The sequence below is a fragment of the Choloepus didactylus genome, chromosome 17, assembly GCF_015220235.1.
Source record: "Choloepus didactylus isolate mChoDid1 chromosome 17, mChoDid1.pri, whole genome shotgun sequence".
NCBI classification, from domain to species: Eukaryota; Metazoa; Chordata; class Mammalia; order Pilosa; family Megalonychidae; genus Choloepus; species Choloepus didactylus.
The window spans coordinates 21,643,805-21,657,665 of NC_051323.1; the positions used below are offsets into that span (position 1 = coordinate 21,643,805).

Sequence of the window (13,861 nt, forward strand, 5' to 3'; positions counted from 1 at the left end):
CGTTTGTAAAAGGCCGTGGCAGGCGAAGAGAGAGGAGGTGAGGGCGGTCACCAGCTTGGGGCCCTGAAGCCCGCGTGGGGGCGCAGGGGAGGTAAGGGGGCCGTGTTGAGAAAGTGCGGGTTGCGGCGGTGGGACAGAGGTGTAGAGGTGGGGATCCCGGTGGAGAACGTGTCCACGGAGCAGGGTGGCAGTAGGGTGACGTTCCTCCAAAGGCCTATTTAGAACCGGAAGTGAGTGGTTGCGCGAGGAGGATGCCGGGAAGCAGGTTCCGGAAGCCTGGCGGGAGTTTCGCATGCTGGAGGCCATTGGTCGGACCGTAGGTGCTGGTTCTGAGCAGCCTTTTCCCGCTGTTCTGAGGCAGCTCAGGGTTAATGGAAGCACTGTGGACTATAGGAGTCTGGAGTCCTGGCTTCTCTTCCTGCCTCTGTCTCTGACTTGTGGTTTGAGACGTTGGAATCCAGCAGATTCCAAACTCATGTTAGATGCCTGCTGGCCGCATGTCTTCCGTTGTCGCTACCTCCTAGCCACAGTTTCCTCATTTATAAGATGGGTAAACTAGTATCTCACCACAGGATTGTGTTGAGAAATAAATGAGAGAATGCATGGAAAGGACTTAGCACAGAGTGTACTTAGTAACCGTTAGCAAGTTTTATTTTATTACTAATCGTGGTGATTATTTGTTCTCTTCACTTACTATGATTCATAAGTATGAAACAAACTATGATTCATAAGTATGAAACAAACTACCGAACTATATAGCTTTACAACAACACTTGGATGAAAACCCACCACTTCCACCAGCTTTCCTGGGTTAACTCTTACAGCGCCAGTCCCTTTAGACCCCCTTGCTGAAGCGGCAAACCTTCCGGAAAAGGAAAAACGACTGTCGTTCTAGAGAGGACTTTTTCATAGGCAGGTTTCAAATACAGGTTCTTTACAAATTGAATTACGTGTTTGTATGTGCACTCGGTATAGAATTATAAGTGATACTGGTACATACTTAAAATTAAAATACTACCAAATACAGTGAAATGAAGTCTTCCCTCCTATTCCCGATTTCCCAAGTCCCAAGTCACTTCTGAGTAAGGATAGAAATAGAAATAGTCTAGGAATATTTATCTCCCCTGCCTTCTTTTTTCTTTTCTAAACCAAGAGTAGCATATTACAAGAAGTACTACGCCTTTTTTCACTCCATAATATGTCTTAGTACTTGTTCCTAATAGATCTGTCTGATTCTTTTTAATGGCTATGTAGTAGTTTATTGTGTGGTTATGCCATAATTTATCCAGTGCTCTGAGTTCTTAGGATTCTGTTCTTATGCAGTTACAGACAACTTTGCCTTGGGTATCCCAGTGTATACTTGTTTGTGCACATGTGAGAATATAACATAAAATCTTAGATGTGGAATTGCAAAGTCTAAGTATTGTACATTTATTGTTTACATCCCTTTAGAGAGGATGTTGCCGTTTACACTCCTATCAACAATGAAGAATGCCTATTTCACCACATCCTCATGAACACAGTGATTGCATTCATCTTTTTTTGTTACTTTGCCAAAGTATTGCCTTGTTTTAATTTGCCTCTTGTTTATATTATTGTAAGGTTGAGTTAACTTTTCACACCTTTAAAATTGTTTTTCTTTTTTCTTTTTCATGTCCTTTGTCCATTTTTCTAATGGATTTGTTTCTTTTCCTATTGATTTGTTAAAACTCTTATTTTAGGAAATTGACCCTTTGCAGTTGCATTTCAAATATTTTTGCTCTTTTAAAAAAATAACAGCTTTATTGAGATATAATTCACATATCATAAAATTCTCCCTTTTAAAATGTACAATTTAAGTGGTTTTTAGTATGTCCACAAAGTTGTTCAACCCAAAAGGAAAGCTTATACCCATTAGTAGTCGCTCCCCCCTCATCCTCCCCCCACCCCCTGGCAACTACTAATCTACTTACTGTCTCTACATATCACCTATTCTGGACATTTCATGTAAATGGAGTCATGCAATATATGGCCCTTTCTGTCTGGCTTCTTTCACTTAGAATAATATTTCAAGGTTCATCCATGTTGTAGCTTGTATCAATACTTCATTCCTTTTATTGCTGAATAATATTCCATTGTGTACATTTTGTTTTTCCATTCATCAGTTGATAGACATTTGGGTTGTTTCCACTTTCGGACTATTATGAACATCCGTAAGATGGAATATACATCACATTTTGTTTATCCATTCATCAACTGATAGATATTTGGGTTATTTCTACTTTTTGTTACTATGAATTTTTGTGTACAATTTTTTGTGTGGACATGTGTTTTCAATTCTCTTGGGTAATATTCTCTTGAGAGTCATATGGTAACTCTGTTTAACATTTTGAGGAATTGCTAAACTGTTTTACTAAGTGACTGTACCATTTTACAGTGCCACCAACAATGTATGAGGGTACAGATTTCTCCCCATCTTAACCAACATTTTTAATTGTTTGTCTCTTTTAGTCATAGTGGGTGGGAAGTGGCATTTCACATCAGATAATGATGTGGAGCATTTGTTTCATGTGTTTATCAACTATTTGAATATCTTCTTTGGAGAAATATCTATTTAAATTCTTTGCCTATTTTTAAAATTGGGTTATTTATCTTTTTTTATTGAGCTGTTAGGGTTCTTTATATATCGTGGATACAAGTCCTCTATCAGATATATGATTTGCAAGTATTTTCTGGCATTCTGTTTCACTTTCCTGATGGTGTCCTGTGAAGCACAAGTTTTTAATTTTGATGAAGTCCAATGTATCTTTTTTCTTTTGTCACTTGTACTTGTGGTGTCATGTTTAATAAATCATTGCTTAACCCAAGGTCCCAAAGATTTACTTCTCTGTTTTCTTCTAAAAAGTTTATAGTTTTAGCTCTTACATTTAGGTCTGTGATCCTTTTTTTTTTTTTTTATCTTTTTTGTTTTTCTTTTTAAGAGCCTAAAAAGGAATTTATTTGTTTAGGACAGCCATGATTTGGGACATTAAAAAAAGTTCTTCTGGGAATATGATTTTGGAAAAATGTGAGAGGGTGAGACTCAGCAATCCATGGGCACATTAAAAGATGTGAACAAACTATCTTGGGTTAAACTGTGCTCTGACTTCAGGCCAAAGGTTTTTTACCCTGGCAGCGTCCGACATCTGGAAGGCCCTGGCTAGAGATCATTTACTTGAAAGCTTTCTTCTTTTTCACTGATGTTTCCTCTAGTGCAGTGTCCACTGCTGCCTCTCTCTGCTTTTTTAGCTTTTTCTTTTCTTTCCTTTTTCTGGGCTTTGGAGTAAAGTCCTGGTCCCCAAGTGACCACACATCATCCTCCTCAACCTCAGCAGGGACATTAGAATTCTTATCACAGCAAGGGTCTCTGAGCAGCTGTTCAACTTGTTCTCTTCTCTTCTTGGCTGCTTGGCCTTGGGTTTGGTATAATTCTCTGAGTTTTTGTCTTTTTCTTCTTTGTTTCTTTTCTTTCCCTTTTCCATTCATTTTGGGGCTCTGAAAGTTCAGGACCTGCAGCTCTGACTTATGGCTTGTTCTTTAGCTCCACCATCCCCTTGGCAGAATACTCCTGGATCGTGAGTGAAGGCACTGTATTCCAGGAAAACTCTTCTTTACCTCCATTGTGTAGTTGCAGTGCTATTTCCCTTTGATAGAATCAATCACCCCAGCCAGTACAGTAATCACCCTCCTTGCCTGTTGCTTGAGAGGCATAAGAAGCTCAAGTGGCCAGATGGCAGTCTTAACTTCCAGTTCAGTGGAATTTTTGTTGTGTCTTGATTCCTGGACCTGTGAATCCTGGCTATGGGAGAAACAGCCCCATAGAGTGGATGCTGATTCCGAGCATACACAGCCTCCTGGAGAACATTGCCCCAGCCCTGCAAGGTATTACCACCTAGTTGGTGCTGTAATTGAGTCTTCAATGGGCCATTCCACCATTCTGTCAACCCGGCTGCCTCTGGATGATGGGGAACATGGTAAGACCAGAGAATTCCATGAGCATGTGGCCATTACCTCACTTCATTCACTGTGAGATGGGTTCCTTGGTCAGAAGCAATGCTATGTGGAATACCATGACGGTGGGTAAGGCATTCCATAAGTCCACAGATGGTAGTTTTGGCAGAAGCATTGTGTGCAGAGAAGGCAAACCCATATCCAGAGTTTGTGTCTGTTCCAGTGAGAACAAATCACTGCCCCTTCCATGATGGGAGAAAGGGGGCAAAGTGAGGCGAAGATGCCAGGGTGCAGCAGGGAAGTTTAGGGTGCCTGGCTTTGATCTCCCAATAAGATAGAAAGCAGTTACTTGAGATTAAAGGGATCAATTACTCAGGCTATGGTTGGGGACGGATGAAAACTAAGAGTTTTGAAATTGCAGCTACAAGGTCTGTGATAGGGCGTCAGATAGGATGCATTAGAGGATTGCTGCAAAGTAACGAGGACCAAATATCTCTTTGGGTCTTTATCAGCTACAGAAAATGAAGTTTGTTCTTTTCTTTAAATATTTATTAATGTAAATGCTAGTGCTCTAAAGACCTCCCTTTCCACTGCCTGGGAAAGGAGAATCTGGTTTCCACTAGTTAGGTTATTCTCCAGGAGCTGTCACCAACCCCTGGAAATTTCCCATTCCCTGCTCAGAGTTCAGGGGAACTAAAGCTAGGAGCTCAAGGGCTTCATGGAGCCCTGGTTTCTACTTTGATGGAGACTTGCAAAAATGGTGCTCGAAGACTGGGCTGGCCTTTTTGAAGCAGAACTGGGGTGACCTTGCTGGTGTACCCTGTGAGTCAGGACTGCCCCCACTGGAGATGCCTCCTGTCATCCCTTTAGAATCACTCCTTGGGTCAAGATAGTACCTAGAAAAACAACTTTTAATAATGAAACCTGCCAGGTGATCAAAGTCCACATCAGCAGCAATAAGTCATGTTGATAGTAGGTGCCTTTGATCTGATGGGATGAAAATGGCACTTCATCTTTGTGGTCCTCCTCCCCAAAACCCATAACCCCAGTTATCAGACAAACCCAGTGGAGGGACATTCTCCAAAAAACCTGACCAGGACTCCTCAAAACTGTCAAAGTCATCAAAAACAAGGACAGTGAGAAAATAACACAGCCAAGAGCCGCCTAAGAAGATGTGATGACTAAATGTAATGCAGTGTCCTGGAAGCAGAAAAAAAACATTTGGAAAAAACTAAGGAAATTAAGGGTCCTTAACTCTAACAAATGTACCATACTAATATATGATGTTAATGATAGGGGAGACTGGGTATGGTATATGGAAACCCTCTTTACTATCTTTGCAATTTGCAACTGTTCTAAAATTAAAGATTTATTTTAAAATAAAGCATGTAACCCAGGAGAAAGGAGAGCTCATTTAAAAAAAAAAAGAGGGAGAAATTAAGACATTCTCAGATAAACAAAAGCTGAGGGACTTTGTCACCACTAGACTGGCCCTACCAGAGATGTTAGAAAGTTCTGCAGGTTGAAGGAAAAGACTATAGACAATAGATCAGAGCTGTATGAGGGTAATGACATGGATAAATATAAATGCCAATACTATTTTGTTTTTGATTTATAACTCTACTTTTTAACTTCTTACAGGATCTAAAATGCAAATACATAAAATGTAATGAGAAAGCAATGATTTTGGACTCATAATGTATAAACATGTAATTTGTGACAAGAACTTCATAAAGGTGAGGGGATGGAGGGGTATAGGAACATAGTTTGTATATACTATTTGTATCAAAGGAAATGAGATTGTTATAGGATGTTAAATTTAAGTCCCATGTCAACTACAAAGAAAATCAGAGACTATGCGAACTTACAGAGACAGAAACTAGAGTATAGGTTGCAGGGTGGTGGGATAACGGGGAATAGATAGTTAATGCATAATGGATGTCAGGTGTCTGTTTGAGGACATAGAGTTTTAGTAATGGTGGTGATGAGGGTACTGCAACATTGTGAAAGTGATTAATCCTGCTGAATAGTATGCTTGGGACTGGTTGAGATGGGAAAGCTTATGTCGCATATATGCCCCCACAATTTATAAAAAGAGCAACTAAAGATACAATGACAATTAAGTGCAATACAGGATCTCAGAATGGAGGAGAAAAGGCTCAAAGGGACACTATTGGGACATAGGAAAAAATTATATTATAGACTGTGAGCTTTATATTAATGTTAAATTTCTTGAACTCGATAACTGCACGTACAATGATTATAGAAGTGAATATCAGTATTCTTAGGAAATGTACATAGACGTTCATGGAATATAATGTGTGCAACCTGCTTTCAAATGTTCAGAAGATAGACAGATGTATGGATAGATAGATAGGAAGGGAGGAAGGGAGGAAAAGAAAGAAAGAATAATATGGCAAAGGTGGCAAAATGTTAAAATTGGTGGATCTGGGTATCTGGTGGGGGTAGAGTTATGCTGGAGTTTTCTGTACGGGGCTTGTATTATTTCACTTTTTTTGTCATACAGTGAATGGACAAGCATTTCACTGGAGGAAAAAAAAGACATTAGCTAAAAAACCATTGAAATCCAAATGAAGTGTGTAGTATAGGTAATAGTGTTAAGCCAATGTTAAAACCTTAGTTTTGACAGCCATACCATGGTTATATAAGATGTTAACATTAAGAGATGCTTGGAGAAGGGTATATGGGAGCTCTCTGTACTATCTTTGTAGCTTTTCTGTAAATCTAAAATTATTCCAAAGTTAAAAGTCTCTTTTTAAAAAAAGAAATATGCATTTGTAATTTTGAAGGATACTAACAAATTGCCCTCTACAGGGCATAATCAAAAAAGTTAAGTCATCCATCATAGGAGGGAATCGCAACTGGGAAACGGCCCGGATACGCGGCCTTTGCCGTATCTTGCTTATACTTGGGGAGATGGATCTGCTGGGCACTTGCCCAGAGAACTCAGTCCCCAAATCTGCCTGACACAGGGAAATTTGCCCTTTCTTCCTGCTCTCATTCTACAGGCCTCATACCTCCCAAGGCAGATTTTTCCAAAATTCAAACCCCAGCCCACCAGGCATCTGCCTCCAGCCACTAGAGCGTTTTTCCTAAAGCCATGAGGATGGCATCAGATTGTATAACCTGAAAATACCTATGTCGTTTTTCTCATCTGTACAGTGGGTTTTTATTCCCAACAGGGCTGTCACTCATTTCTGGTTATTTAAAGTTTGAACCTGCCTAGCAACAGTATTTTTATTCCTAAAGAGATTAATACGCAGATCTAGGAGAGAATGGAAATTAAGTGGAGACCAAATAACTTTGCCAACTACAATTGATTATTCATCAGTTCTTAAGCAGACAGACACTGAAGAGTGGATTTAGGATGAAGATGCATCCGCAAGGAAAGATGGAAGGAAGGAGTGGGAGTGCTTTGGAACAACTGGAACCTGACTATTTTAAGAGCATGATGCCAACTCTAAGGAAGATTCAGAAAATTGTTATTAAGAGTAGAGAACCAATAAATAAATTTTGGCATCTCAGATGTAGCACAGGTTTCTCTAGTAGATTAGCAGCTATACGAGATAAGCCTTGATTCATCACTCTCCTGAATTAGGTGACTTAGATACCTGGCAAGAAAGTACCAAGGCATGGGAAGAACAAGTTGTAGCCTGGCAAGCAGAAGTTCCCAGGCAGCAAAAAATTGACAGAGAGAAGAGATCAGCAGAACAACAAATGAAGAAAATGGAAAAGGAAGCACAGCAGCTAATGAAGAAGGAACGAAACAGTATTGGTGTGAAACTTTCACAACCAATATTCTTCAGATGTCGTAGTGCCAGTAGGAGAAATCCGAGCTCCACAACCCAAGCAACATTTGTATGGATTTAAGAGTATTTTCAGAAAACACTGCTTGATTTTAATGAGTTCCTCAGGTCATCCAGGACTCCAGGATTCTCCCAAAGTACGTTGAACTCTTAGTGGGCAAAGCCTAACAAAATAAAAAAGACTTACGAGACAATACAAGATTTTCTTCTACATGCCCCAAATGTCAGACAATGGATTGTTGTAGAGAAATTATTTGAAATTAAATTTAACAGTCCCTCTTCAAACTAGTGTTCTCAGCTAAATAAATGGGTATAAATAATTTTCAATATTCTTTTGCTTCCATGATTACCTCATATAAATGAGATAAACTCTAGGGCTTCAACGTCCATATTTTTGTTGTCAGAAGCTGGTGTTTGCATACATTTCCTCTAAGTTGAAAAGATTTTGTTTACATTTGATATAACAGTAAGCAATTTGAAGATTTTGATTTTCATTTAGGAAAACGGTATTACATGAAATAATTTTCTTATAAAAATCATCAACATAATTTTAAAAGTTTATTTGCTAAACCCTTTCATATATATATCTATAAATTTTGGTAAAACAGTTATTTCCATTTTGCAAATAAAAAAAAAAATAAGTTCAGTGGCTAAGGACTTGGTCACAGAGATAATTGGGCAAACTAAACCCTCCATCTTTGACTTTGGAACAACATTCTCTCTTAAGAACTCATGTTTGTCTGAATGAGAATAGCTATCAAAGATGTGCATTGAGCTGGGGAGGAAATGCAGGGTAAACAGGCTAATGTCTCTAGATCAGGGATTCTCAACTGGGGAGATTTTACCCCTACTGCCCAGAGGACATTAGGCAATGTTTTGAGAAAGTTTGGGTTGTCATTACTGGACAGGTGTATGTTGCTACTGGCATCTAGTGGGTAGAGGCCAGACGTGCTGCTAAACATCCTCAAATACACAGAACAGTCCCCCACAATAAGGAATTATCCCATCCAAAGTGTCCATTGTGCCAAGGCAGAGAAACCCCCCTATAGCTCGTATTTCACTAACCTTCATTCACTCAGTGGTACTCAGCAAGTATTACACCTGGGGATTAGTTCATAGCATCAATGAAAAGGTAGACATTTTTAGACTAATTTTATCTCTACTTTCCAATTTGTTTATCAGCAGATTACAGAAAATGTGGAGGAAAATACTTTATCAAGACCATTCCTTGGGGCCAGGGGAGAAAAGAAATGCTAACAGCCTATTTCAAGATCACAAACAGATTACTTCGAAAAAATATATAAAAGCATTACAAATATTGAATGTTTGGTACTAATACACTTGCTTAACTGGTGCCTGCAATTTACTTAGAAACAAGTCAAAATAGAAGATGGATTGATGGAGAGAGGGATGGATAGAAATGTAATCAAACAAATATAGTAAAATGTTAATTATAGAATCTAAATGGTGAGTATATGGGTGTTCACTGTACAGAATTCTTTCCATTTTTCTATATGTTTGAAAATTTTCATAATACAGTACTGGGGGAAGTCATCACAGACAGAGATTCATACTCTTCTTTGCAGAGAAGTGTAGGTTAATGGAAACTATTGCTGATTTTGCTGGGTGAACTCAGGCCAGTTACTCAGCTTCTTTATTTTCATCTGTAGAGCAGTTGTTGTTTAGACCTAAATGAAATGATGAATATGAAAGCATGAGTGTTTGACTAATTATATACTATGGCTCTATGTGTTCTTGATAATCTTCTGTGTAACATTAGCTCCATTTTTCCTTCTTGCTTTTGGAAGTACAAAGCAAGTAACCATTTCTTTAACAACTCCTGCCAAGACCCACTTCTTCTCAAATATTTGTGAAAGACTTAGATTCTTCTTCCCTCTGATTTCTAAGAGTAAAGAATCACCCCGTCTTGTTATAACTTTAATACTTTTTCTTGTTTTACTTATAGGCTATTAAGATCCCCCTTGGGGCAGTGGGAATCTTTTCTGACTGTGGAATATTGGGCAGTAGCTTTGCCATTGGCTGGTCAGGAAGGAGGAAGCAGAATGTCTGCATTGTTACACCATAGAGTTCACACTGCAGAAGACTTGGGATTAAGCAGTATCATTCACTCTGCAAAAGATTATGTCTTCACCTGTCCTCTCTGATGGTCACAAATTAATGAAACACCTTTTAGGTCTTATGAATTCAGGTTGCACTGTTTTCCAGATGTTCTGGCAGCTGGTACAGGTAGGACTTGACTGGGTTTTGTGGGGAACAGTGGAAGGGAAAGAGTTCCTCTTCCCTTCTCTAGTCCTTCCTAGAGTTAAGTGTCTGTGCACGTAAAGATTAGGGTAACTAAGCTAGATGGTTGTAAGGATCAGGGTAGATCCTGGAGAAATGCTTAGTTACATTAAGATTTTTTTTAAGATACAAATAGGAAAGGCAAAATTCCCTCCACTCTTATTTTATCTGACGGTTATTTATTTAGGGGTACAATCTGTAAATGGCAGAGAGTTTCTTTACATTATGTTTCTGTGCTAAGTATCCTAAGCGATTTTAACTTTTTTGTATGAATGTGTATTCATGCTAATGGGCTTATTGCCTTTTCTAGGACCTGTGAAAAATGGAAGCAAACTCTCTGAGGACTAAAGTTCCAGCTTTCTTATCGGACTTGGGGAAGGCCACACTGCGGGGAATCAGAAAATGTCCGCGATGCGGCACATACAATGGCACACGGGGACTGAGCTGTAAGAACAAGACATGTGGAACCATATTCCGCTATGGTGCACGGAAGCAGCCTAGTGTGGAAGCTGTCAAAATAATCACAGGCTCCGATCTGCAGGTCTACTCAGTGCGGCAAAGAGACCGGGGCCCAGATTACCGATGCTTTGTGGAGCTGGGTGTGTCGGAGACAACAATCCAGACGGTGGACGGGACAATCATCACTCAGCTGAGCTCTGGACGATGCTATGTCCCCTCTTGCCTCAAAGCTGCCACCCAGGGTGTGGTGGAAAACCAGTGCCAGCACATCAAGCTGGCAGTGAACTGCCAGGCAGAGGCCACCCCCCTGACCCTGAAGAGCTCGGTCCTGAATGCAATGCAGGTCTCCCCAGAAACCAAACAGACCATCTGGCAGTTGGCCACGGAACCCACAGGTCCCCTGGTGCAGAGGATTACTAAAAACATTTTGGTGGTAAAATGCAAGGCAAGCCAGAAGCATAGTTTGGGGTATTTGCATGCCTCCTTTGTGCGGAAAATCAGTGCCAAAAGTTTGCCTGAGCGCCGCTTCTTCTGCTCCTGCCAGACTCTGAAATCGCACAAGTCAAATGCCTCCAAGGACGAGGCAACCCAGAGATGCATTCATTTCTTTGCATGCATCTGTGCCTTTGCCAGTGATGAGACATTGGCTCAAGAATTCTCAGACTTCCTAAATTTTGATTCCAGCGGTAGGTGGTATGGTTGACACAGTTACTCAGCTTTTCTAAAATGACAGTGAAAGAGATCCACTGATGGCATTTGGGGATTAACAACCTTCAAAAGCAGTTGCTTAGATAATTCAAATGAAAAGCATTCTTGCTTTTTTAATCCCCTGTCAACATTCTTGCATAAAAGTTGATTGGTGGGTTGAAATTAATGGTCAAGAACCTTGGGCATTTTCATTGAGACAATGAATCTATCAAAGTTAGTTTTGCACAGATTTTTTACTCTTCCCCAGATGCCCTATGTTAATAAAAATGAACAAATTTTTAAAATCTCTTTCTTGCTTGCCTTTTACTTTTGAAGATGTAGATAACTCAAAAGAGGATCTTTAAAGGGTTGTACATCAATTCTTTTGTTGTTGCTGACCTTGGAGATGTTTTCTGTTTTCATTTCTTAATGATCTTTAGTTGGCTGCAGCTCCCAATGTTTTAATTTTACATTTATCTGTAGAGCTTTCTATTAAGTTAATGCTCTATCCACAAAAACAAAACAAACAAACAAAAAATGTGTTTTGGAGAGTTCTTTAAAGGAACTTGTTTTAAAACATGCAATCACTCCATAATTTGTTTTGGGGATTTGAATTTTTATGAATCAATTTCTCTCTAAGTAGGGGCCTATACTTACTTTTGGATGGTTTTAGTAATTCAGACATCTGTAATTTTTTAGGTCTTAAAGAGATTATTGTGCCCCAGTTAGGTTGCCATTCAGAATCGACAGTATCAGCTTGTGAGTCTACTGCCTCGAAGCCAAAGAAGAGGAAAAAGGATGAAATATCTGGTGAGAAGCTGTTTGTGTTTTTTGTTTTTGTTTTTGCCGTTATTGTCTTTAAACGTTGTTTTACTATGTTTCATGGGTATCGCAGCGATTACGAGAAATAGTTCTTTTTTTGTTTTGTTTTTATAGTTTTTTTTTTCCTTGAAAGGAGGTTTTCCCTCCTTTGATGATTCTTGGCCAAGTTAAGTTAAGAATTGGTTCTCTGGGCCAAAAATAAGATCCAACCAAACTTCACTTTTATTATTGTATACATCTTTTCAGCCCTTGAACATTCAGACTAGTTCTACCCTTTAATCTGCCTTGGAACAGTATCACAACATTTGTATCAATATAGAGTTTAACAAAAACAAAAAAACAAAAAAAACTCATGACCATACTTGATCCCACACAAATTTAGAGTATGGACTGATGACTGCATTTAGAACTCCTGTAAATCTATATAAAAATACTGAGGCTCCCTAGTAGGTGTCAAAAGACCTAGACTCTAAATGTGTGTTCCACACATATCGGGAAAAATGCTCAAACTTACTAGTGAATGGAGAGACATTTTAGAAATGCAAGATTAAAGCAAGATACTTTTTGCTACCAAATTAGCAAATATTTTTCAAATGATGATACCATAGGCAAAGGTAAAATCGGGGCTCTCCAGCATTGCCATGTGGTATAAATTGCTATAACCATTTGTAAAAGGAGTTTGCAGTATCTGTTAAGAACTTTAAAACAGTTCTTACCTATAAGAAGTATTGCTGGAGGCTGTCAGGTGGTCATGCATAGGAGTTCTGGTCCTGGGAAGTTGAAGAAAGATTTTTGAGAAACAAAGTGACGCAGATATTTCTGTGTTTCAGAGATTCTGTGTTTTAATTCTGGCAGCAATACAGAACATAGATTGTCATTAAATATTTACTTGATCTTTCCAAGGAAAGCTTGAAATTTTGAAAGAAAAAAATAAGAAAAACAGCAATAGTTCTTGCGATTTCTAAATGAGTTTTTAAAGGAAATAATCCTTGGAACAAGAAAAGCGTCTTGTCCAGAGATGTTCAGTTTTATGGTTGTTGATAGTATTGAAAAATTAGAAACAACTAAGGGCCAGCCACCAGGGTATAGTTAAATGAACCATAGTAAAGCCACTTGAAAAATGTGAGACAGCCATTAAAATTAATTATGAAAGATTTGGGAAAAGATTTAAATCACTGAGGTGGGCAAATACAATATAGAATGCTCCATTAAATCTGAATTTAAGATAAACAATGAATGATTTTTAGTAACCTATGCAATATTTGTAATATACTTAAATTATTCATTTTTTATTTGAAATTAAAAAAAAAATTGTGCTAACTCTGGCAAACCTATTATAATTGTAGCTGCTTAACATCACAAAACCAGCAAAACTAACTATTCACAGAAAAGAAAATGGAAGAAAACGAAGAATGGTTATCCAAGAGATAGGAGGCATGGGTGAATTTTTTTTTCTTCCTTTCACTTCTGTTTTTTTCCCCCCCAATTTCCTATAAATAGCATAAGAAACTCAAAATTTTATTTATAAAGGTTAAAGCTAATTCCTTCTAGAAACTGGGACTCTAATCCAGAAATTAGCAAAGTCCATTTATATGGTTTAGGCTCTTCAGAACTTAATTTCCAAACAGTTTGTATCATGCAGCCATGTTATTAAACACTGTAACAATTTGTGGTGTAGGTGCACAGACGATCAGTTCACTCTTGCCTCAGGATGCAGTGGGCAGTAACCCAAGGAAAAGTGGCCTGAAAAAGCCTGTGGTGGCTTCTTCATTAAAAAGGCAGGGTAAGTATTCCTT

At 38.7% G+C, this 13,861-nt stretch overlaps 1 protein-coding gene and 1 pseudogene across 6 annotated transcripts in view; both read left to right on the forward strand.

Moving 5' to 3' along the window:
* C17H2orf42 (chromosome 17 C2orf42 homolog) overlaps positions 1–13,861 on the forward strand; it is a 29,201-nt gene continuing 15,340 nt past the window's right edge. Inside the window, exons 1-6 of one of the 6 annotated variants that reach the window (XM_037807403.1) lie at positions 5,647–5,705; positions 8,982–9,263; positions 9,763–10,043; positions 10,408–11,242; positions 11,943–12,053; positions 13,744–13,848. In XM_037807403.1, coding sequence (XP_037663331.1) covers positions 10,420–11,242; positions 11,943–12,053; positions 13,744–13,848 — 1,039 coding nt within the window. In that variant the 5' untranslated portion in view covers positions 5,647–5,705; positions 8,982–9,263; positions 9,763–10,043; positions 10,408–10,419. Of the gene's footprint in view, positions 92–5,646; positions 5,706–8,978; positions 9,264–9,289; positions 10,044–10,407; positions 11,243–11,942; positions 12,054–13,743; positions 13,849–13,861 lie in introns of those variants that run through there. The other 5 variants (XM_037807404.1, XM_037807407.1, XM_037807406.1 and 2 more) reach the window with 5 other exon arrangements.
* On the forward strand, positions 293–7,860 carry LOC119512056 (annotated as a pseudogene).